Below are 27,807 nucleotides of genomic sequence, written 5' to 3'. Positions count from 1 at the left end.
AGCGGAGCAGTGATTCCAACCGACTCTAAGGAGACCATGAAAAAATGTCTTGGGGATCAAACCCACGTTAAACTTCTGACCCAGGAGATTCTACTGGAGTGCAAAGACCTTGATGAAGTCACAAACAAGGAAGAAGTCTATTATGCTCTACAGAGAGAATTAGGAAACCCGGAACTGACGATCTCGTCAATCAAGAGCTTAAGAAAGTCTTATGGAGACACCCAAACAGCACTTATTAAACTCCCGGTTGAAGCAGCTAGACAGCTTCTAGTGACTAGAAAGCTGAAAGTTGGATGGGTAAGCTGCCGTATACGAGAATATAGGCAACCTCGATGCTTTAAATGTATCGACTACGGACACACTGCAAAAACCTGTACCAATGAGGACAGGTCCAGACTCTGCAGGAGATGTGGCGAAGGGGAGCACCAGGCAAAGGGCCGCAATAACAAACCAAAATGCTTGCACTGCTTAAAAGCAGGTACAAAAGAAATTGAGCTCTTTACAGGAAGCGTCAGGTGCCCAATATAAAAGAAAGCAGCTCAACAGGTCACATGAGGTTCTTACAACTGAACGCAAACCATTGCCAAGCGGCACACGACTTATTAAAACAGTCAGTTGTCGAAAAGCAAATTGATGTGGTTCTGCTAAGGGAACCATACAAAATCGGACAAGGTGTAACCTGGATAAGTGACACTCGAAAGAAAGCGACTATATGGAAATGTAATCCTAATTTTTCGCAGCTGGAATCGCCTTTCTCTTCAGATGGTTTTGTTCGTACAACTATCAATAATATTAATATATACAGCTGCTACTTACCTCCTAGCCTTAGCGAAGAAAAATACAAGCGTATTATCGACAACCTAGTGGTCGATGCCAGATGCAAACCCAAAGTGATAATAGCTGGTGATTTTAATGCCTGGGCTATCGAATGGGGATGCAAACGAACCAACAGCAGAGGAAAAACCTTACTAGAAGCCTTTTCTTCTCTCGATCTGGAGGTTTTAAATGTTAACAATCAATGCACATTTAACAAAGGTGGTCGGCAATCGGTGATTGATTTAACATTTGTTCACTCGAGCTTAGTTCGCAGATCTCACTGGAAAATCAGTGACCATTACACTTTTAGCGATCACTACGCAATTATATTCGAGATAAATGCTACATACGCCCGACAGGGTTTATCGACCCAAAAAAAAAGGAACTGGCGACTCAAAACATTCGACCCAGACCTCTTTGAAGAAGCCTTCCGACCAACTACCCTTCCCGACAACCTGTTGTCGGCTAACAAAGCTGCTCACTCGATTATGAGTAGTATTAAGAGCGCATGCGACGCTTCAATGTTCAAGCTATCTCGACGCAAACACCGCCCCCAGTATATTGGAGGAGAGAGACAATCGCAAAATTACGTAAGGAATGCCAGCAAGCAAGACGCTTGTACCAAAGGTCACGTGGTACACTCGAATTCACCACCCTCCAAAAACGCGTCAAGGACAAAAGAAAATTGCTAAAACAGGCAATTAAAAAAGTAAGCAGGAATGTTTCCTTAAACTGTGCGACGATGTTGAAAACAACGCTTGGGGACTCGCTTATAAAAAGGTAATGTGAAAACTCCGCACTGGCGGACAAATGCCAACCTCCCCCTCAATAATTGAGAGAATAGTTACGGTACTCTTCCCTACCCGATCCCCACTCCATCACGAGATTGTGAGAGTTCCACAAATCCAGGATATACCAGCTGTTTCGAATGAAGAAGTCCGAGAAGCCTGCAACCGATTAAACCCATCTAAAGCCCCGGGACCAGACGGAATTCGGAATGTAGCGCTAAAAACGGCGATTGCTAGAAACATAGGCCCCTTTCGAACCATTTGTAATATATGCATCCAAGAAGGCCGCTTTCCCACCATTTGGAAAAGGCAATACCTGATATTACTGACGAAACCTAATAAATCAATGTCAGATCCGTCCCACTTCCGGCCCATCTGCATGTTAGACTCCGCTGGAAAGGTTCTGGAGCGGATCATATAGAAACGGCTAAATAAGGCAATTGAAGATGCCGGTGGACTATCCCCAAACCAATTCGGATTCAGGAAGGCAAGATCCACAACTGCAGCGGTAACCTTAGTAAAGACCCTGGCTGAACGAGCTATAAGTGGGAAAAGATGGAAAGGAGGCACAATACAATACTGTATGGTTGTAACGCTGGATGTAAAGAATGCCTTTAACTCGGCATCCTGGCATAGTATATTGAGTGCACTAAAAAGCTTCTCAGTGCCTCTATACCTTTACAACATCATAGCAAGCTATTTCGAGAATAGAACATTGAGCTACAAGACAAACGAAGGCTCCAAAAAATATAAAGTCACCGGTGGAGTACCCCAAGGATCTGTACTCGGGCCGCTACTCGGGAACATCATGTACGATGGAGTACTGCGATTGAAGGTACCTAAAAACGTACACATCATTGGGTTCGCAGACGATATCGCAGTTGTGGTTATAGCAAAGCACATTCACGATATACTTACGATTACCAACAGGACAATAGCGTTAATAAGCAATTGGCTCGAAAATAACGGACTGAACCTTGCGGAGAGCAAGACCGAGGCGGTACTCATTACTGGCAGAAAAGTTCGGGAAGTTGCCACGTTCAGTACAAAGGGGGTAAGCATCAATACAAAACCTGCAATCAAATACTTGGGAATTATTCTTGATGCAAGGATGTCCTTTAAGGAACACTTAGCGTACACATGCGACAAAGCGACAAAAGTGTGCAGAGCCTTGAGCCGGTTAATGCTAAATACCCGCGGTCCAAAGCAAAATAGAAGACGACTATTAGCTGGTGTATTAAAGTCAGTCGCGCTGTACGGCGCCCAGATATGGGGAAAAGCCCTAGAAATAAAATCCTATCGCCGTGGCCTTTTTTCTATATATGCCACTTGCGCGCTGAAAGTATGCTCTGCGGATCTGCGGACTTTAGACCTCTTGGCCAAAGAAATTCAATGTCTTACAAATGACAGGTTACCACATAATACAATAAAAGAAATTGCAAGGGCAGAGACGGTGAATCACTGGCAAAAACGCTGGGAGGAAAGCGAAAATGGACGGTGGACATTCCGACTGATCCCCAACGTTGAATCATGGCTAGACAGACCGCACGGTGAGGTAGATTTCCACCTAACTCAAATCCTCACAGGACATGGCTGCTTTAAAGCTTATTTGAAAAGATTCGGACACGAAAACAACGACATATGCGATTATTGCGGAGGCGATACCGTCAAAAAGTAGAACACACATTCTTCTATTGCCCCAAATATAATCTTGAGAGGCAACACTTAAAAAATGCGTTCGGTATAGACCCAACTCCTGATAACTTGGTTAACCAAATGGTCGAATCAGTTGAGAAGTGGAAAGCTGCTTACGAAGTGGCAGCCAGGGTTACGAAATCCCAACGTGCTAGCGAACAGCGGCGGAGAAGAGAGCTGTTAAATGTAACGAACAACCACGACCCAAACACACTAACTTTGGCGTGACGGGGAGGGTTGGCGACGAACAATGTACAAGGGGGGTTATCAGACTAACAGAGGTGGGGCCAAGTAAATGCAACTTGTAACTGAATGCATTTTGACCATCACATACGTATGAGTGTCTCCCGACCATCCTTCCGACGTAATAATTGATGGTGGTAACCAAATTAAAAAAAAAACTGTGGAAAAAAATAAAAAGAAAACAAACCCCGATGGTGACAAAAGTTGAGAAAAACGAAAAAATATATATATCAAAATGCATGTACATATGCCTAACAAATAAAACAGTGAACAAAGGTGCAAAAAACAAAAGGAGAAAAGTGCGGTGAAAAAAAAAAAATTAATGATATACACATACTGTACACACATATACATATGTAAGTTAACACAACACTTGTTACTCAAGTATCGACTTACAACTTCCGGCACGTGTGACCGAAATGCACCAGAAAGTGCATGGTCAGCGTTTGCACTACCTGTTGTGCAGCATAAGATTCGTGGAAGCGAATCACGCCACTTATAATTATTAAAGTTAGAATTAAGCATAAATATTGTAATTCGGTTAAGCTAACTTCAGCCTGAATGCAGCTCCGTGAAAAATTATATTTTTTTGGTTTTCAATTAACCAAAAGATTAACTGGCGCCCGAGCTAAAAAGTTATAAATAATAGAGGAATAAAGGCCCCCTAGTAGCGTAAAGCAAACGGGAAGCAATAGTTGCTAGCCAACTCTATTCGCGAGTGTTTAAATAAGTGAAAAACAAAAGACACACAAAGTGTTATCTGTTAATTAAGAAATCTATTACAATGTGCATAAAAACGCGGAGACATTATTAATAAAATTTAAATCAAAACTAAAAACCACACGTGTAACAAATACCAAACAACTGAAGAAATGCGTGCACAAGTGAAAGAACGAACAAAGCAATAATACAAACCTAATGATGTGTGAAAACTAAAAAATATCGAAAGACCGCTTAAGAAACTAAATCTGCAAAGAGTTAGGAAAAAAACTTAGAATTACAAATTGAAGAGTGTGGTGACTTGCAACTTGCTAAGCGTAAAATACACGCAAGTTCAGGGATACAAATTATTTCATCTTTAATAAAAAATAATAAAAAAAAATTTATTAACAAACTACAAAAACAATACAAAACACAAATTAATAAAATACAATAAAAATAAAAATAAAAAGCGACCAATTAATCACGGCTGAAAAAGGCAGTTAGCGGTGTGCGTGAATTAAATATTGATGAAAATATACGTGTGTGCGTGCAACGAAATACGCCAAAGTGTAAATTAAATTTATTGCAACAAAATTTCGTGGAAGCAAAAATCAACGCATATTGCAGGCAAGGGAAAAAATCAAGGCAGATATTTAACAAGCGAATTGCAGCTCAGCAAGTGGAGATATCCGGCACAGCAGCTAATAGGAATAATACTATCGGTGGTAGCAGCGACAACAGAATCTTCAACAATCCTGTAAGTGGAAGCAGCCTATAATAACTATTTAGATATTATATTAAGAATATCAATATATCATTATATTACTAAGAATATTAAAAGTACACAAATGGCGAACCCCAATAATTTAATCCGCCCTCCAATCCTTCCCCCCAATTCGTCACCTAATATCCCTCAGACATCCCAAAATACACAATTGAGTATGGACGACTTGTCCAGGCTCATAGCTAGTATAGCTTCAGATATAGTAAAGACACAGGGACCGCCCAAATGCAATTGCAATCGACATTACGGACCAAACTATAGACATAGAACATAGGAATAACTTAGGCGAATTGGATAAGATACCTGACATCGTAAAATGTCTAAAAGAATTCTCTGGCAATCCAGGAGAATTCAACTCATGGAAAAAAAGCGTAGATCGAGTTTTAGCGATATATGAACCTCAAAAGGGGACACCGAAGTATTATGGAATTTTAAGCGTAATACGGAACAAAATAATAGGCAATGCCGATGCGGCGTTGGAAGCATACAATACGCCACTTGATTGGCAATCAATTTCTAAATGTCTAATTATGCACTACGGTGACAAGCGCAATTTGTCAACATTAGAATTTCAAATGACCACATTGGTCCAAGGAAATAGATGTATAGCCACCTTTCATTGATACTAAATAAATTAGGTTGTCTTGATATGGGCAACGAATCTCTTCGCATGCTGACACAAGCATATAGAGAAAAGGCATTAGATACTTTTATAAGAGGGCTTAACGAGGATTTACCTAGACTATTAGGAATACGACAACCGGCAGACCTGCCGCAGGCTCTTCATCTCTGTTTAAAACCACAGAACCAAAACTTTCGTATGAATCATGCGTACAATGGAAGACTAGTACAGCCTCCACCCTTACCTCCATGAAGGAATTTTCATCAGCCACAAAGGCATCAATTTTACCCCCAGCTAGCGTATTTACCCCAACCATAGCGGACAACTTAGCAACCAAGGCAACAACAACATAATAATTTTCATTACGATAACAACCCCTCAAGACCTCCGAAACCGCAGCCACGTCCAGAGCCCATGGACGTCGACCCGAGCATACACTCTCGTCGCGTTAACTACATAAACAGACCCCAGGGAAGCGAGCACTTTGGCAAGAGGCCACAACAATTTCCGAATCAACAGCGAAGGAAGGAGCAACGAACATTTCACATTAACACAACGTCACAGGAAGACGGGCAATTTGGTGAACCAAGCGATATCCATTTTTAGAATAATTAGCTCTTCGCTCCCCTACTTCGAAGAAAAGGCGGAGAGCGGTAGAATTTTAAAATTTTTAGTGGACACAGGTTCCAGTAAAAATTATGTTAAGCCAGAGCTGGCAAAGAAAATAATCCGAAACGACAACCCCTTTTTTGCAAAATCTATTGCGGGAAATTTAGAAATCAGAGAACATACTTATGTTCAACTTTTTAACTTTAAAGATAAAATTAAATTCTATCTAATGCCACTTCTCAAAACATTTGACGGTATTCTAGGGAATGATACCCTTCTGGAATTTAAAGCCATTATATACACTGGAGAAAATTACATGACTTTAAGTAACGGCTTTAAGGTTCACCTCAAACAGCTTCCCTCACAGCGAGTGAACGCAATTAATGTAGATGAGGGAAACCTCTCAGAAAATCTAATGCACACGATGGAAAACATCGTAAATAAATACCCAAAGCTTTTTTCCGAACCTGACGAAAAGCTAACCTATACAACAAAAGTTGTCGGACAAATTCGTACAACATCCGATTCTCCTGTTTATACAAAATTCTATCCATATCCTGCAGCATTGAAACAGGAAGTGGAATCTCAAGTAGAAAAGCTTTTAAGCGATGGTATAATTAGACCATCTAGATCACCGTACAACTCCCCAGTGTGGATTGTACCAAAGAAGCCAGACGAGGCAGGAAATAAACAACACCGTATGGTCATCGATTATGGGAAATTAAACAAAGTATCGATCGCGGACAGATACCCCATTCCGGAAATTACAGAAGTAATCTCTCAACTAGGTAATAGCAATTTCTTCTCCGTTCTCGACCTAAAAAGTGGTTTTCACCAGATTCCACTAAAAAAATCTGATATAGAAAAAACTGCTTTCTCTATCAACAATGGGAAGTACGAATTTACTCGACTACCATTTGGCCTAAAAAATGCGCCATCTATTTTTCAACGCGCATTAGATGATATATTAAGAGAACACATAGGGAAATGTTGCTACGTGTATATCGACGATATAATTATTTTTAGCAAAACAGAGGAGGAACACTTCAAACATATATATAAAGTGTTTGAAACATTAGAAAACGCTAATATGAAAGTGCAGTTAGGAAAATGTAAATTTTTCAAAAAAGAAGTAGAATTCTTAGGATATGTAATCACACCGGTTGGCATAAGAACCAACCCAAAAAAAGTTGAAGCCATTTCAAACTTTCCACCACCACAAAATTTAAAACAACTTCGCAGCTTCCTCGGCATGTCAGGGTACTACCGGCGTTTTATTAGAGATTACGCTAAACTTGCAAAACCCTAACATCTCTTTTAAGAGGGAAGACGGTCGTACGTCAAAGAATAAATCTACTCACATAAAAATAAATTTGAATAAGGAAGCGATAGAAGCTTTCATGAAAATAAAAAATTCCCTCACCTCAGAGGATATCATCCTCTCATATCCGGATTACAGCAAAGAATTTGAGCTGACCACGGATGCGTCCAACTTCGCCATAGGCGCAGTATTGTCCCAGTCAGATAGACCAATAGCATTTTTATCTAGGACATTAAGCAAAGCGGAAGAGCACTATGCCGCAAACGAAAAAGAAATGTAAGCCATCATTTGGGCATTAAATTCATTTCGTAATTATCTGTATGGATCGGCCAGAGTAAAAATATTCACCGATCACCAACCATTAACTTATGCGTTAAGCAACAAAATTCTAATAGCAAAATGAAACGCTGGAAAGCAATACTAGAGGAATACAGTTATGAAATGCACTATAAACCAGGTAGAACAAACGTCGTGGCCGACGCACTGTCAAGAATTCCACACCAAGAATCAGATTTGCATACGCTATCAATAGCGACAAATTCGGATGACAACTCATCCCACAATTTAATATACTGCATAGAAGCACCAATTAACGCGTTTAAAAACCAAATATTTTTAAATAAGGATGTAACATCGACATATCAATTTAAAATCATATTTCCTACCTACCATCATCATATACATAGTAACCGAACATGATTACTGCGAACAAAATTTGATTTTTATTTTAAAAAGATATTTAAATCCGTCCGTAATAAACTGCATCAAAACGGAGGAGCACATTATGGGCAAGATTCAAGAAATTTACCCCTTACATTTTGACAAATATAAAATTAGGTTTTCGCAGTTCCAAGTGGAAGACATAACAAACGAAGAAGAGCAAGAAAATATTATTATAAAAGAACATAAGAGAGCGCATAGAAATTGCAGGAGAATAAGATACAAATTTTAGAAAAATTCTATTTTCCAAGTATGGCGAATAAAATAAACGAGATAATAAAAAATGCGTCACTTGTAAGGAGAACAAGTACGATCGCCACCCATTAAAGCCGCAATTACAAGCCACACCCATACCTAATTACCCTGGACAGATAATCCACGTAGATATACTATTGATAGGCAAAAATCTAGTTCTGACTGCAATGGACAAATTTTCAAAATACGCCATCGCAAAACCCATTAAATCAAAGGCAACAGAGGATATCAGACAACCTTTAAGGGACATTCTTTTCTTTCTCGTACCGGAAGCATTAGTAATAGATAATGAAAGATCATTTAACTCAGAGTCCATTAACTTTATGATAGAGAACGAATTTGGCACCAAAATATATCGCACCCCCCTTTCACAAGCTGCTCGAACGGTCAGGTTGAGCGCTTCCATTCTACTCTACAGGAGATTATGCGTTGTCTGCAAACAGAGAAAACCCATCGATCGTTCCAAGAACTTTTGGAACAATCAATCAAAGAATATAACTATACTATCCATTCAACAACGGGAAAGAAACCAATTGCAATCTTCTTCGGAAGACGGGTCAGTAGCGACCACAGGCTAATAGAAGAAGAAAGAGAAGAAACGAAGAAAAGGCTTCAGGAAAAGCAATTGGCAGATCTTTCTTACCACAATAAAAACCGAACGCCCCCAAACAATATTTTGAAGGAGATGAAATTTTTGTTAAGATAAATAAGAGATTAGGAACCAAGTTATCACCTAGATTTAGGAAGGAAATTGTCGCGCAGAATTATAATACCACGGTTAAAACTAAAACAGGCAGGATTGTTCACAAAAACAACATAAAACAATCTTAAGAAAAAAATTTACTTCCAGGTGAAAAAACCTTGAAATGGAGAACCTACAAATTTACCTCATACCTCAATATTCCAACAGCATCCTATCCCAAATCAAAATTGAACCCCTTCCCAATATAAACAATAAATCATTAGTTTTAGACAAATACGATGTAATAGTAGATGAAGATAATAATATGTACAATGTAGAAATTAAGGATAATTTGGAGAAAAATTTAATTAAAGAGAAGGATTAATGTTTAGCAAATATACTAAAATTTGAAGAAGCAGACTGTAAGCTCAGAATTTGTAATGAGCAATCTGTAAACGAAGTGCTACCAGGCATACTAATATTTAAAAATTTCCACTCAAAAATCACACAAAATTGTAATAAACAAAATTTAAAACAAAGAGGAACTTTTTTAATAAAATTTAAAAATTGTGAAATAAATGTATTTAACAGATCATATACTAATGTAAGGAAGGAAGTATATGAATCCTTCAGTATTACCAAATGTTATAACTAAAATTAAAGAAAATACAAATTTTACTAATAAAGAATTAAGACTGGAAACATTGTATGTGAAGCAACTCCAGCATGAAAACAATATTGAATTTTTGATAAATAAAAGCGACAGTTCCTCAATAATTAGCTTAAGTTCTGATATAATAATAATTGTAATAATTATAATCGTTATAGCATTTTTATATAAAAATCGTCAAAAAGTATATTTGTCACCTGAATCTAGTGCAGAGGACGTACTAAACATGCGGAAAGGTCCTTTTTTGCAAATAACAACGGCACACCCTACGATCAACACCGATTGGGGACAATCGATTTAAGAGGGGAAGAGTTAACACAACACTTGTTACTCAAGTATCGACTTACAACTTCCGGCACGTGTGACCGAAATGCACCAGAAAGTGCATGGTCAGCGTCAGCACTACTTGTTGTGCAGCATAAGATTCGTGGAAGCGAATCACGCCACTTATAATTATTAAAGTTAGAATTAAGCATAAATATTGTAATTCGGTTAAGCTAACTTCAGTTTGTAAAACTCAATAAAGATACGCGGTAGCGCTGCCCGAATGCAGCTCCGTGAAAAATTATATTTTTTGGTTTTCAATTAACCAAAAGATTAACTTGTATATGTAAAGTGAAAAGTGATAATGGAGTGGCTGAAGTGACCGAAAACATAACAAAACAAAAACAAATAAGCTTAATTGTGCATAAGTGAGGTGAAAAAATTGTGCAGTGAAAATAGAAGCACATAACATATTCAATAAAGGCATAGTCAGTGCAGTGAAGTACCGTGAAAAATACCTCACAAACGGAAAAGAAGCCACAAAGAAATCACAACAACAACCACCAGCACAAGGATTGGAGGCACAAGCGCAGGCACAAGCGCAGGCACAAGCGCAGGCACAAGTGCTGGCCCAAGCACATGCACGTACACATACACTCATATTATCCCCAAAAGCCCCTGGCGGTTTTATATATTACATTCATATATGTATGGTTTAAAATCTAAAACTTAAATTTACGATTCAGACCAAAATTCGGGTCGCTTTTTTTGAAATTTTTACATACTTCTTCTATTCAACTTTTATATACGATGTATATGCACAGCTGCATTACCAGAAAAATCGTTACTTTTATGGGAGCAATCGCTCTCATCGCGAAGAAAGTGCCCAACGTGGCAGCAAATGAAAGAATTTCTTACTACCCAATATGGAATTGCAGAAAGGGTAGATAAAAACCTAGTCACAACGAAAAACGTTCAAAACGACCTCAATAGAAGCTTCAATAGACCCCAAGCAAGTAGCCACAACAATTTAAATAGAAGCTTTTTTAAGAATCAATCGTTCACATCCGAACAATATAAACAAACGTCATGCGAACTTTGTAGAGGAGGTCACAAGCTCAAATCGTGCGAAAAATTCAAAAAAATTAATATAAGCTATCGAAACAATTTCGTAAGAACGAAAAAGTTATGTACCAACTGCTTGTCACATACGCATACGCTTAAAGATTGCGAAAGCAAATTTAATGCGTTTACTGCATAAAAGACATCACTCAATGTTACATATAACAAATTACTCCAGCTCACCCTCAAACAGCGCAAACGTAAAAAGAGTAACAGGTTTAGTTGTAACAACAAATTTTGAAAACTGTCAAGAAGCACCATGCTTTCGGCAAAATCAGCCGCCGATGGAAAGACGAGTACATAAAGGATCCCCACAAAAGATACCGTTGGAAGACTCCTGAACAACCGCTTAAACTTGGAGACTGTGTCCTCATCCATGATGATTGTCTACCCCCTACCGACTGGCGACTAGGCCGCATAGAGATGCTATATTATGGCTCCGACGGTCACATACGAGTCGTGGATCTCCGTACGCAAAACGGAAAACTAACCAGACCACTCGTGAAGCTGTGCTTTCTACCAACCACCGACGATCGCGAATCCGAAAACCGAAAAGACCAAACCACGATATAACAAAATCATTAAATTTAACAATAAAACGAGAAATACGCCCATAACAACTATTCGAATTAACACGGCGTATCAAATAACCAAGAATATTAACAAAAAATTGTTGAGCAATACGACGACACGTTCATGCCACATATCGTGGCACAATCACCATGTCTGCTTATCTGGTAGAAATTTATAATCAACAATATTCTCTATACATATTACCATGGATGTAGATACGCCAGTCGCAAATACGCCAACCGCTCGGGCGGCAACCAATGTGCCACGGAACGGGCCTACACCAGCGCCCCGAACGGTAGATGCAACACCATCGGCCGCTGCGCTGGCAACAACGCCGGCACCTGTACCGGCAACCGCGTGGCGGCACCCGATCACCACCGGTCACATCAAGGACTGCGGAGACCCTTCGGATAAGGGGCTCCATCTGTCGACGCCCACATCGTCTGCACTATTGTGGAATATTTAGGCGTATGCGTCCTTTGCAATGGCAGCAAGTTGCCCAGGTACACGGGCATTGCCTCAACTGCCTGTCGCACACTCATGCGACTCCAGAGTGTGAGTCACGGGGGCTGCGCGAAATATGTCACCGGCCGCATCACACGCTGCTACATCGCAGCTCGTCACGCGAAGTGTACCGGCCACCCAACCCTCGCGGCCGCGTATCCCGACTTCCAAATTCTACATATATAAGCAACAGCTGCAGCGCCTTCTAGGCTAAACAGTCGCTTAGGGGGCCGGGATGGCTAAATGAGCTTCTGGCTCCCTCATAATATAACACAACTACACCATATACAGCATCCACATATCATACTCAACTCACCTACACCATATACATCATCCACCCATTATACTCAACACACTTGCATCATATACACCATACACCACACACACGAGGATACCGAACACAATTAACAAAAGGGACTGGCGAGCCGAGCCTCTTTCTCTATCGATCCGTGCGCGTATCTGCAACCAACCAATTTTAACTTTTTTTTCCATCGTTATCGAATTCAATCGCATTAAAGGTGAGTGCCGGGAATTTATTCTTTTATCAAAATTTGCAATATGTATGCTCAGAAAAGATCCAATGTACAAAATGTCGTATTTCGTCGTATCGAAGACGCTTCGAGAGTTAAGAGGGGTACATATAACTTTAGTTAAGACAACAGCTAACAAGAAGATGAATTGGTCAGCTAACAAAACATAAACTCTTTCCAATGCTGCGCACCTTCATGCTGGGCTCTTCATGCTGGAAGGCTTGTAACGTTCATTTAATTGCTTGTCAATATTCTTTATCATTAGATAAAAATAAAATGCATGGGGACACAAGTCATAAATTTACAGTTGAGATAACACACACACATACATGTATTAAATTATACACTTGAAAACAACCCTATGTCAAGCAGCAATAAACAATATGCTGCAATACATACAAACATACACACATACACATATATTTAGTTATTTAAGATAGTTTTAAAAATTGTACATATATAAGCAATGAAAATACCAAATAAAAATTAGAATGAATATATTCTCACTCAAGAAAAGAGTTTTCATTTCCCCCCACCAGTGGCAAGGATTGACAAAATCTTTTTTGAGTTCAATGTTTGCTGACACGAATCAAACAGCAATCATAAAGCTGCTCACAGCAAGATCACCTGAAGAGCAAGATCGCTTAGCAACGACGATATTTTACTTTTTGTAAAGGGAGCCACAAATCAACGTGAAGCTATTAGCATCAGAAATAAATAATTGGAAATTAAATAATTACGTTTTTAACTTACATTCATATATGCTGGCCATATTCTACAGAACCCTCTGAAATAGTGCGAACAACTTTCAATAAAATAACGTTATGCATTGGGTACGTTGATGGCACGAAAAATTGAATTAGCGGAAGCTCCTGATAAAAATCATGCAAATTACTTTTCCCGATGTCATATAAGTATATGTATTCTCTTAAAGCACAAGTAGTGAGTGACTACCATCTGAAGAATCGCGATGTCGTTGTTGGCTACTGCGGTTCAACTCACGATTCAAAAATATTAAAAAATTGTTAATTTTTTAAAAACCGCACTAGTCCAATCATTATAGTAAGTTCACCTCGGAATTCGATATACCCATTTATAGGCATTCCTGTCCCGAAAAAAACCTAGTGTAGGAGATTCTTACATAATTTAAGTTTAAATGACTGGACTACACTAAGTTTTTTTCGGGACAGGATGGCTTGCAGGTGATTATGCATATCCACTCAATAATATTATAATAACTTCGTACAGAACTAATGCTTAATATTTTGATCCAACAAAAAAGAAATAATACAGTTTATTGCACAGCAAGTACCATGTTAGAGTCGAGCATCCTTCATAATATTTTAATTAATCATACACATTGAGTAATTTGTGGAAACCCCTTTGATTGTACCTGAAACTGCAGACGAATTTGAAGGGTTAGATATAACTACTTTTGAAATGAAAAGGCAGATGCTCTACAACGTTTGGAAAGCTCATTTCACGCGCTAACACGTGTTTGATTGATTGTCGTTTCTTTTAAGTCGTTCGTGAGTTATAACGTCGCAAACATGGAGCAAAATAAAGAGAAAATACGGCATATTTTACAGTACTACTACGATAAAGGCAAAAATGCATCTCAAACCGCCAATAAAATTTGTGCAGTTTATGGACCCGATACAGTTTCCATTTCCACCACACAAAGATGGTTTCAACGTTTTCGTTCTGGTGTAGAGGTGGTCGCTCCGGAAGGCCTGTCGTCGAAAATTGCGATAAAATCGCTGAATTGGTCGAAAGAGACCGGCATAGTAGCAGCCGTAGCATCGGTCAAGAGCTGGGCATGAGTCATCAAAAATTCATTTCAATTTCAATAAAAAAACAAATTCAATAAAAATTCCGCAAGACTTTTTTGACAAACCAATATATTTTTATTTAAGCTATAAGACAGCAAGTCGTTCTTTTTGTTCTTGAGCCAGAGCCAACTTTTGTTTTTCTAGCTTTAACCGGGTTATTTCATTATCAACTTTTTGTTGTTCTATGCTCTCGTGCATTTCATAATAAGAATCTCTTTTTTATTGGATGTTAGCAAAGTTCGCTTAGACTGCTTTTAACGTACGAGTTTTAAATTTTTTTCCAAGAGATCGTTGAGAGCGAGGAGTTGATACTTTTGACTGTGAAAGTGCTGGCTCACATATTAACTCGGCTTCCATCGAGTCGATGTCTGGAGGTCGTACTGGCTCAGATGAGGTAAAATGAACTGGTATAGGAAGTAGTGTTAATGCTGTTGAAGGTAAATCTTTAATTGTATCAATATAGTGCATATATTGCTCAAATTCAACATCCACGTTCAATGATGATGATTCAACGACGATATTTGAGTTCTGTTTATTAAAATAAAGCTCCACGAGTCTGTCATAATGTGGACACATTTGCGGTTTCTAAAATAATTCACCTTATTAAATTTTACTATGAAACATGCGTCTCCAATATCAAGTCCTGCGCCTGTTGATTTCTTTCCGATTCCGAACTATACACCTCAACATTTAAGCATTTGCCTCTAACGTAGTTTTTTTTTTAACATTTATTGTAATAAATTACACTGGTTGGCTTCTTAAATTACAGATGAGCGAAAAATATAATTCCATAGGCAAATAAATTGACAATAAAAGCACAGCCAGTGAAAAACGCTACTCCCTTCCTTCCTTTTCCTTCCTCATTGGCAAAATGTGTGCACAGTGAAAAACGTGGTAAAAACGCAGAAATCAGCCATCTTTGATTTGTTTACATTTGAACAATGTTGCCATTGCCCAATACGCATATATAGTTTTGAGCACATCTTTGTTTTCAATTATAATTTTTTACAATATAAAATATCAAAACCGATTTTGAGTTATTTTATGAAAATTTCAAACATATTGAAACATATTGAACAGATTGAATTATAAAAGTTGATAATTACTATAGTATATCGATATTAGCAAACCTGCGTTGTTAGAGGACAATCAGCTGACACGTTTCCACGGCAAAAATCCAAATGTCGTTAATTTTCACGTCATCCCACGTCAAAGAGAGAAGGGAGTAGCGTTTTTCACTGTGCAGTTACATTGCGCGCCCATAAGATAGGTCGTGGCAGCTGACACGAGCCACGATTCTACGTTTTTCACTGGCTGTGCTTTAATTATTCACATCCATACCTCAATATCAACGTTTTCCAAAAGAAAATTCATTAAAGAGTTGTTTTCTTCTTCTGCCCACTTTTTTGTGTTTTTGTGACCACACGCTTCTTCTTAATATTTTCCACTTAAAACAAAAGGTCTTGTTAATAAAAAAAATAAGAAAAATTAAATTAGTGCAGTAAATACTTACTTTCAATCAATTATTTACAACACAACTGACTAAAAACAAAGCATAAAACAGCTGATTACTGTTACCAAGTAATGTGCTGAACACATATAGTAGAGCGCGACAGCAAGCGACATCTGTCAAGTATTAAAATACACACTTTCTTATGGGCATTATTTAGATATATTTAGACAGCTGCACGACTATACGACTGCAGGCTCTCAGTTGTCGCTCTCGCTAACTTGAAAATATTTTTAAGTTTGCCGACGACAGTAGAGAGGACAGTAGAGTTGACAGTAGAGAAGAGTGATGTAACAAACTTGACGTTATTTTACAAATAAAAGCAACAAATAGCTCTATTATATCATTTGTGATAACAACTGATAATTTAAAACAAAAATATTAACTATTTACTTATTTTTTGCATAAAACATTTCACTTTGTACAAAATATTAAAATTTCATTGAAGTGAAAGGTATTAGTATGGCAACAATGAAATTGTGTCCATACAAAATGGACAACTGTGTTGTTTTGTGTACATGCCGGCCAGAGAACGTATTTATATCATAGAGAAGGTCCACGGAGTTGCCAATTTTATGATGTTTCATTTTTCGAAGGGGTACTGTTATGGATGAGCGTTTTTCACCACACCACAGAAAATTATTAGCGTGTTTCACCGCATTTAACATCAGGGGCGCAAAAAAAGCAGAATTGAGCATTTTGAGTGGTAAATTAGAAAAATTATGCTAATTTCAATGTTTAGAAATGTACGCATACAGATTCATATATTTGCAATGTCCAAACGACTCTGCATATAATTTATATATGTATGTGAACAATTTTATGATGAATTTCTTAAATTCTTTTGAAATATATAATAAAGTCATGCATGTATATATGTATATTTAATTAATATGGGTTTAATAAGTTATATATTTATATATTTATTTGCTGGGCATTATATGTTTGACAACATATTAAAACACCAAACGGTAGCGCATATTCTCGTACATAAATACATACTTGTATGTAATTATTTGTGCATGTAAACAAATTTGCAAAAACCATACGCTCGGAGAGATGTAATGGTGTTTGTTTTTATGAATGAAGCAAGTTTGCATGTTGAAAGTGCGCTTGCGTTCATGAATGAAAATATTGTTGTTGTGTGTTTTTCTACAAATTTGGGCATCGATTATTTGGCCAGAGAACTTAAAACATAGAGAAGGTGCACTTTCGATATCAAACATTTGTTAGACTTGAAGTAAGGCTGAGCCCACACCGGATCAGTCAAAAACGTCTTTGACTAATAAAACACAAAAACATCTTGTGTTCGAACTCAAACCAAGCGAAGCACAATGCAACATTTTGTCTTTTTGTCTCGCTTGGTGTGCATCGAAATAAAATGAAACAAGTAAGGAAGGGCTAAGTTCGGGTGTCACCGAACATTTTATACTCTCGCATGATAAAGTGATAATCGAGATTTCATTATACGTCATTTACATATTTTTCAAATACCGTATTTTTGTAAAGTTTTATTCCGCTATTATCATTGGTTCCTAATGTATGTATATAATGTACAGAGAAGGCATCAGATGGAATTCAAAATAGCGTTATATTGGAAGAAGGCGTGGTTGTGAACCGATTTCACCTATATTTCGTACATGTCATCAGGGTGTTAAGAAAATATTATATACCGAATTTCATTGAAATCGGTAGAGTAGTTCCTGATATATGGTTTTTGGTTCATAAGTGGGCGGCGCCACGCCCATTTTCAATTTTTAAAAAAAGCCTGGGTGCAGCTTCCTTCTGCAATTTCTTCCGTAAAATTTTGTGTTTCTGACGTTTTTTGTTAGTCCGTTAACGCACTTTTAGTGATTTTAACATAACCTTTGTATGGGAGGTGGGCGTGGTTATTATCCGATTTCTTCCATTTTTGAACTGTATATGGAAATGCCTGAAGGAAACGACTCTATAGAGTTTGGTTGACATAGCTGTAGTAGTTTCCGAGATACGTACAAAAAACTTAGTAGTTGGCGGGGTCACGCCCACTTTTCCAAAAAAATTACGTCCAAATATGCCCCTCCCTAATGCGATCCTTTGTGATAAATTTCACTTTAATATCTTTATTTATGGCTTAGTTATGACACTTTATAGGTTTTAGATTTCCGCCATTTTGTGGGCGTGGCAGTTGGCCGATTTTGCCCATCTTCGAACTTAACCTTCTTATGGAGCCAAGGAATACGTGTACCAAGTTTCAACATGATATCTCAATTTTTACTCAAGTTACAGCTTGCACGGACAGACGGACGGACGGACGGACAGACAGACATCCGGATTTCGACTCTACTCGTCACCCTGATCACTTTGGTATATATAACCCTATATCTGACTCTTTTAGTTTTAGGACTTACAAACAACCGTTATGTGAACAAAACTATAATACTCTCCTTAGCAACATTGTTGCGAGAGTATAAAAGGAAGAAAACGAATCAGTTCTTGCAAAAGAAAGAAGATTGCAAAGACACGCTATCTAATTTTGCTTAGTTTTGTACTGTATATCTACAATTGATTTTCACTATATTTTTAAATACTTATCAACATTACGTATGTATGTATGTATGTACTAATGGTGTAAATAAAATAAACTGAACTTCTCCCAACGAAGAATTTCGTTTTGCTTTTCGTTTATATTTTATTTCATTTTGAACAGCGAAAAATGTGTACAAAACACACCTCTCACACAGAGAACATAAACAAATTTTTTTATGTTCTTGTCTCAAATGCCCAAGAATATGAAGAGACATAAATATATGTATGTGTGCATGCTCCTTATGATGCTCCCAACAACAGCATTGTGATACAGTAGAGGCCCGCTAATCCGGATCAATTAAAACCGGCCCCTATCCGGAATATAAGGAAATCCGGATTACCAAAGACTTATCAGAACTATGTATTATGAAAAAATATTTATAAATTTCTGTTTGTTTATTATAACAAATAATACACATGTTCCAATAAAACAAAAAAAACTTAAACCAATAAAGCATAAAAGCGAATGTAGTGAATAATAAACATGTGATCCGGATTAGAGAATACGGATAGAGAATGTCGGTCCGGATTACAAGGGACATAATAGAAATTTTGAGTTTTTTAACCCTGTCCGGATTACAGTGGAATCCGGATTAGGCCATGTCCGGATTAGCGGGCCTCTACTGTATTTTCATGCTTCAATTTTTCTTTCAACTTGGGAATCGCAATGTATGCAAATATGTACATATGTATGCTTTTGCGTTTTGCCGTCGGCAATTCAATATTGACATGTAAACATAATTATGATATGAGTATAATTTTGTATGAATGCATGCATTGTAATATTTATAGTCAATTTGGACTTGCATATTTAATAATTTTCTTTGATTTTTGCATAATATACTGTACTAATAAATATTTTTGTATTATAATACATTTCTTTTGAATTTATCACAACAATATATAAATACATCGTCTATCATATTAATCTTATTATTTGCTCATATGAATGTATGTCTGTATTCGCATGAGCGCGTTCAGAAATTCAAATCATGATTTTATCACTTATCAATACATATGCATATATGTATATTACATGCGCGCGCATTAATTTGCATGTTCATCATTCATATATATTTATATGTACATACATACATATATTTGTATACACATCCGAACAACTAATGCATAAGCATACAAAACATACATATGCGTACACATGTGAATATGTCACCAGCAAAAAATTTAAGCATTGTTCTACAAAAACAACAATTGTCTAAATAGCAGAAGCGTCACAAGTCAATATGGCAGCCAAATTGGCGAAGCTCAAATGTAGTCAATTTTACAACAAAAACGATTTCATTCATAAACGCAGGCGCAAATTCTACAAGCGACCTCGCTTCATTCATAAAAACAGACGCCGTAACATCTCCCCGAGCATGCCTTTGCCCACAAGCGTCTTTTCGCGACGATGGCAAAAGCTAAAAATCATAAATTGAACAACTTTCTGATGCTTCTTCACAGAAAGAAGTGACAAAAGTGGCAACATAGCCGTTGTCGATTTACAATATTTGTCTAAATATTTTTCCGTGACTCGCAAAAATCTGCGTCGATATGTATGCACGCTCATACAACTTCATACATATTTACGCTGGTTTGTAGGCGGAGCTGTACAGCGGCAAGGGAAGCGGTGACAATTGTTTATTTTTTTCGGCACAGCTTGGATTTTCTATCATCACACAAGCGACATTTGTCAAATATTAGAATACACACGTTCTTAGGGACACAGTTATGTAGTTGTGAAGCTGCCTCAATAACTGTGTCCCTAAGAACTATATAACTGTGTCCATAAGAACGTGTGTCTTCGCGCTTAATGTGTTCAGCACTTGACGCTTTGACAAAACGCCAGTTGACCGTGACAACGAAGATGCGAAAGATGCGTGCGATACTCGTTATTATGAAGGTATGTACATATGTATGTATGTGGCTCGCATTTGCTTTCGTAAACATACAGACAAATGTGCCAAAGAAATAATATATGTACATATGCATGTGTCATAGAAATTCTATTTGGTACAAATATGGAAATGATAACGAAATAATACGAATATGCATATTTCATGAAGGTCATTAATTTTTTTGAAGAAATGAAAGGAATGAGTGGAAGTGTTTATATGAGCACATTTAAGTTCATTTTATAATAGTCGAAATTAATATAATTTGGAAATAATAATTTATTTAAAATTAGATTTTATTTAATTTTATCACATAAAATTTTTACCATTTTTCGGAAAACAATGGTTCTTATAACACAAAGTAGTCACGCATATGTGACAATGGTTCATATAATTCAATATAAGCATTCATATGTCACTCAGAGAATGCTTTTTTACATTCTCTGTGTGACTGTATATTTTGTATATTTTTCTACAAAGCAAGAGAATTGCTTTATTCTCATATGGTGAACACAGACTCATAGAGGGCGACAGACTGCAAACTACATCTGTCAAATATTAAAATACACACGTTCTTAAGGGCAGTGTTATTTTGACAGCTGCACGACTACACGACTGCAGGCCGACAGTTGTCGTTCTCGCTAACTTCAATATCCTCCTATATTTGCCAACGACAGTAGGACGACAGTAGGACGACAGTAGAGTTGACAGTAGAATGGAAGATAGAAAGAGGAGGTAGAGGGTGATGCCACTAATATGTAAAATGTAAAATTATTCACAGCTCTAACAAACTTGAAGTTATTTTACAAATAAAAGCATAAAATAGCTATATTATAGCTCTATTATATCATTTGTAATAACAATTGATAATTTAAAGTAAAAATATTGACCTATTTACTTATTTTTTGCATAAAAAATTTCACTTTGAACAAAATATTTAAATTTCAATGAAGTGAAAGGAATTAGTATGGCCACAGCGAAATTGTGTACATACAAAATGGACAACTGCGTTGTTTTGTGTACATGCCGGCCATTGTGTTGTTGTTGCTTCTCAAAATGTACATGCAGTAAGATGAACAACGACGTTTTCAGTTCACTGTCGTGCTGCTGCAGTCTGTCGCAGTCATTGTGTTTACACTTTCAGTCGTTTTACATATATTTCTGCCATTGAAAGTGCTCATATCTGCTAAATAGCAGCGAGAATGGTGAATTCCGTACTTCAATCTTATAAGTTCTGTTAGCCGTCCAATCGAACATCATAAAGAATTCAATTTGCACCTTCTCTTTGTTTTATGTTCTGATTTGGCTACTGTCGTTGGCAAAAACAGGAGGATATTGAAGTTAGCGAGAACGACAACTGTCGGCCTGCAGTCGTGTAGTCGTGCAGCTGTGAAAATAACACTGCCCATAAGAACGTGTGTATTTTAATATTTGACAGATGTAGTTTGCAGTCTGTCGCTCTCTATGTGTTCAGCGCTTGAAACAAAGACCCTTTAGGTGAATAAAACTAGTAACAAGTCGAATTATATTTTGGAAAAATTACAGGCGCTACTTTTTATATATGCTTCCTGCAATCACAATTTTATACAAAATTCGAAGTTTATTGGCCGCCCTTATCAGTGTTTCATCAGGAGCGAAAAATAACTTAAACATGTTGTCATTTACTATCATATTACCTGTGTATTGTCAGCGACCCTTTCAGGTATTAACTCTGCACGAGATGCATTCTCGAAGCATTGATAATCTGGACCGTGTGGTGTCATAATAGAATGAAGAGTAGCGCCTCCAGGTAAAAACCCGTTATTTTTTGCTTCATATTTACCAAAGATTAATCCCATAAACTCTGACATACAGTTTCCTACAAGTATAAATAAAATTGTATATTCAAAAAACTATAATAACTGAATACGCTTTAACTTCAATTCTTATAAAGTGAAGAAATTTTAAATTGTAATATCGCAATTCAATGGTAAAAAAATATATTAATATCATTAAATGAAATTTTGAATTAATTAAAATTATATTTGGTATTTACTTATAATGTAGGTCAATGACTCACTTGCCTCCTTTATTAAGTACCTGGGGGTCTTGGAAAGTTACCTTTAGTTAATGTGAGAAATGCTACACCTTGAAGACATTTGCGCAAAAGTTGCGAGATTTTTTGTTTTTAATTAGATATTGTAATTTGAAATAATCTGATAGTATTAAATGTTTTGTTATATGGGAAGTAGAAGTGGTTGTTGCCGTGTTAGTTTGATGTAAATGTGAAAATCAGATATAGTGTCATAGAGGCAGATCCTTACCATGCTGTCGATTGGATAAAACTTTCTTCACAGGTATTTTTCAAGAGACATAGTGAATATCCAGTCAATTGTAGAGTTTCCAGGTCTAAAGCCACAATGATAAGGAACACTTGATACACACGCAATTAGGTTGCTTTTCTTTTATTACCTTCATAAGTGTATCGCTCCCGTCTTCAACTCTAGATGTTATGGTCGCTGGCAACTTTGCGAGGTAGCATTGAGTTTACGCTCCACTGCACCGAAACAATTCTCGCTGTACCAGCTGTTTGAGCTTTTCAATCCGGAGGCAGTAGTACTCAGACGACCATATTTTAGACCTCGGCAAAATCGATCAGCCTCAACCCATTTAAAAATGTTCCGTTGTGGCTAAATTTCCCAACTGTTGTGCCGAAGATACCTTCTTTACCCATCTTGGTATTAAAGTAGAATCTTGATAATGTGGGGGAGTTGCTCTCAAACAAATAACAATGTGGAGTTTATTATTTTTAAAATGATCCTAAAAATTACTATTCCTGGAAAACTTTTAACATGCTGGCGCTCTTTGATTTTGTAAAGCTATGGTAAAATAAAATTCAAACAAGTATGGAAGAGCTAAGTTCGGGTGCAACCGAACATCTTATACTCTTGCAACTTGCAAAAATCAAAGCCAAGAAAATTTTTTATGGTGTAAACCTCTACCTGAAGATCGAAATCCAAGAAATTTTATATATACATACATACTTATATTATAAGTATGTATATGCATAACCTCTATACTGACAGACACATTTGATTATAAGATTTGTTAGAAAAACGAACACCATTTTATGTAGTATATGTAAGTTGAATTTACCAGATTTTATCTATTTTTCCTAATACCAAATACTATTAACATATCTCTTACTAAAAACCAATCATATAGAGTAAAGTCAGCCGGATGTTCGAAAATCCTGATATTAGTTATATTGGGGTTAGGCCAAGTTTTCGCTCAAATTTACCAATTTAGGCACAAAGACACACTGTTATGAGTAAAACACGCTCTTTTATTTTCATTGGCCGATATATGCGCTACAAGTCACCAGGAAGGAAAATCTTTATATTGAGTATATGGGGGCTAAGGTAAGTATTGGTCAGATTCAACCCATTTTTGACATTCAGGTATTCCATTATAAGAGAAGGATTATCCCTAAATTTCATTCATTTTCAATCAAAAGTCAGATATAGGTACCCGAGTCTAAATATTCGGTAAGGGGGCCTTGAACAGTTTTGATTGGATTTCAATAATTTTTGGTCATAAAGTGGCACACACTAAAGACATTATTCGTGCAAAGTTTTATCCGTTATATTAATTGCTTCTTGATTTGTGTACTGGAACGAATCAAGTGGAATTTAAAATTGTGCTATATGGGAAGTCCCTGGCTTTGATTTCTGCAAGTTGTAATAGTATAAAATATTCGGTTGCACCCGAACTTTCCCCTTTTTTACTTATTTTCCGCCAAGTTTAGAAATATATCTCATTCTGCTGTTCTTTATCTCCTTCTTTACCATAGGAATATCAAGATCTTTATATGTAAATGTTTTCATTACGCATGTACCGTGGTGCACCCGTAATTGTTCTAAGCATTTTAGATTGGAACCTTTGAATTATATCAATGTTGGTTTCACAGGTCGTACCTCACGGTTGAATGCCATACATCCAAATCGGTTTTATGATACAGGACTTTGTTGTCTAGGCTAAGTTAGAATTTTTGTTTAAAAGCCAGTTAAAATTTGCTGCTCTTAACTTCATGCAAGTTATTTTACTAGCTATATGGTTTTGTCACGTGAGCCTTCGATCCAGGTGAATCCCAAGATAAGTTACTTCATTCGCTTGGAGTACTAGGAAATTGTTTATTTTAACTGTCCGACACGTTTCTAGTCTTAGCGAGAATGTAACATGCGTGCATTTTTGCTCATTAATATTTATACGCCAGTTGTTGAAATGTTAAGTACTGCTCTAATACTCTTGATGCTCTGATGGAACATTTGTTACGGCTGTGTTATCCGCGAAAGAGGATATCAATACGTTAGTAGCTGTTAGAATGTCTGATGTATATTTATGTACGAAGTTGTGCCTAGCACGCTACCTTGAAGTACACCAGACCTTATTGCTCGTTCTTCTGATTTGTCTGTTACTTTAACTGTAAATTTCCTGTTTCTTAAATGTGACTCCAAAGATTTATGTAATTCGTAAGATAAAACGTTTTTGATTTTCCATTTAAATTCCGACAGACAATTTCGTTTTTAAGTCTTTATATTATATACAAGGCAACATCTAAAGTTTGCAGTATGATTTCCCCCACAATTACTACATTTTTATTTAAATCTCTATTTAAGAGTACATTTTGATTTGCTGCGTAGGGTGCAATATGCTTTCGTGTGTCCATATTCTTGGCAGTTTGTACATTGTACTGGACCATGCCCTTATGTGGTTCCCCATGTGATTCTGCGATGGAATGTTAAAAATATTTACTACTGATTTAATACTAAAACCACCTTCTTTCAGTGTTGCCCTAACATCGTTAGAGCCTACCTCTTATGATAACAACTAGGCCTTTTGAGCTCTTCAGATGGTAAGAGTAGTAATTCTTGTTAATGTTTGACAACATCCATGAAACTTTTTTCGGTGTATGTTTGAATTTTTGTTTCATCTATGTTACCTTTTTCCAAGTGCACAATGTGAAAATTGTTTGTGCCTATTAAAGTGTTTATTTTGGAAACAAGCGCATTGGAGCTACGCTCACGCAAATAGATTGGAGGGGGTTGGCATTCACGACTCTGGTAGTACCCTTTGCATCATCGTTAGGATCCGTGCTCAGCAAAGAAAATCTGTTTCCATTAAGAATTTCTGGCTTTTTACCATTTAGCGTGCCTGGTTGAAATTTTTTGGTATTGACGACTGATTTAATTCGATCAATACCATTCTGAACAGATGGCCTTTTTTTTTCTTGGTACACCTCACTTTGCTTTTTGTTTTCCTTGGCTGTTCGGGTGCTTGGTACCTGCAAAGTTCTTGCTGTCGGCGCATTTGTTGCTGCCCGATTGTTGTATACTACAGCTTCTGCTGACTACGCCTCCTTAATTTCCATTTCAGCTGATCGCCGTTAAATTTTTTTTGCAAGGCGTTGTTGCTGAAGTAGGCTTTTAAGGAATGGATGTTTATATCTATTTATTTCGTGCACTATTTGTTTTCAACCAGCAATTATAACAGTATTCACCCCTAAACTATTATAACGTAAAAAAAAAAAATAACACAAAGTAATTTGTGACCACTGATTTTTATTTGATTATTTGTTTTGATTTTATTATTATTGATTGGTTACTTTTTGTACAATCTGATTAAACGGAGCGAATTAAAAAACACGTCCGTACACCTTGAACGTTACCTTTTTCACAACAAACAAGAATTTCGTTATATGTAGATAGTGCAAAGTTTCTGCCACCACTTATAAACTGTGGCATATATGTATGTATCTACTTGTAATATTGTTGTAAGTGAAATCAATATGTACTGATTTAGTTTCATTTCATTTTATAGCCATTTAGCTGTCTATTCCAATATTTTGTTTAAATCTTGCAATTGATGCAGTCTGTGTTTGCTGACAGACAAATTGCAGTTTTGCTGTAATACTATTGTCATCGTGTGGCAGAACGCACGTAAAGGTTAGGTAAATGATGTTTCCTAACACACTACCTTGAGAAACACCAAACTTCCTTTGAATCAGAATGCATATCTTCTTGATTAATTCGAAAAAAACGGTTCCAAAATTATGATTTTTGGTAAAACCCATAAACTTTAACAGAATTACATACTTCAAAATTTATTCATTTTCTAGTTTTGTCACATTAGTAAAAAGCTGATTCGAATATCGATTTTGCGTATGTTCAAAGAGAATGCAATCCCAATCAGACCATTGAAAGCAAGAATTGGTTTGCAATTCTCACAACTAAGCAAATCTGTCTTGGATTCCACCACAACCCTGAATATCTCCATTTTCATTTAATTACTTTTACATACTGTCACTAACTTACTGTGATAATATGGCGGCCGGAAAGTATGCTCTTGTACAGCCCATCTTGGTGGAAATATTACAAAGTCCGCAATAGCAGTGCCTGGACGAAAGCTTGGGCAAGTGAGAACCGTAAAGATGCTAGGGTCGCAATGGTCGAAGCTGGCAGAATTTATGACCATAAATTTTGACAAATCATATTTGAAAGGGACATAATTTCCATGCCAAGCTACAACATCAAATGGTGAATGAGATTGTTTGGCAGAAAAAAGCTTTCCTCGGTATTTGCAGATAATCTGGAAATCTAAACGAAAATTGTAGTTGAATACATGAGTTAAAAGAATTGGCATGCATTTGTTTAGTACTAAAATTTATTAATACCTCTCTACTTCTAAAAACATGTCAGAAATCGTATTTAAACTGTTCAAACTTTTCTACGACGGCGTTATAACTTTTATTTTACCCATTTAAAACACGCTAGCATTAAGTAATTTCCACAGCAAAGCGAATTCGTAATTTTTATATTATGATACAAAGTATAAAATATCTGTTCACAGTTGCACCTATCACCAAAAATTATCGAGATAAGTAGATATACGGTTATGATCAGGATGACGAGAAAAGTTCAAATACGGGAGACTGTCTGTCTGTCCGTCTGCCCGTTACGAGTTCGTAAATGGGCATTGTCGGATTACTGCCACGCCCACAAAACGCCATTGAAAGAAACCTAAAGTGCCATAACCAAGCACTAAAACAAGATATAAAACTGTA

At 36.9% G+C, this 27,807-nt stretch overlaps 1 protein-coding gene across 1 annotated transcript in view; it reads right to left on the bottom strand.

The window, feature by feature from the left end:
• Window positions 1-27,336, bottom strand: part of LOC120781430 (homogentisate 1,2-dioxygenase-like) — a 38,290-nt gene extending 10,954 nt beyond the window's left edge. The window contains exons 1-2 of the mRNA XM_040113651.1: window positions 27,059-27,336; window positions 22,382-22,563 (exon numbers count right to left, since the gene is read on the bottom strand). Coding sequence (XP_039969585.1) covers window positions 22,382-22,563; window positions 27,059-27,218 — 342 coding nt within the window. The 5' untranslated portion in view covers window positions 27,219-27,336. The remainder of the gene's footprint in view (window positions 1-22,381; window positions 22,564-27,058) is intronic.
• Window positions 27,337-27,807: the final 471 nt, after the last annotated feature.

This window comes from Bactrocera tryoni, unplaced genomic scaffold (genome assembly GCF_016617805.1).
Source record: "Bactrocera tryoni isolate S06 unplaced genomic scaffold, CSIRO_BtryS06_freeze2 scaffold_7, whole genome shotgun sequence".
In the NCBI taxonomy this organism is placed as follows: Eukaryota; Metazoa; Arthropoda; class Insecta; order Diptera; family Tephritidae; genus Bactrocera; species Bactrocera tryoni.
The sequence above is the reverse complement of the archived record's forward strand: the minus strand, read 5'-3'. Positions and strand labels throughout refer to the sequence as shown.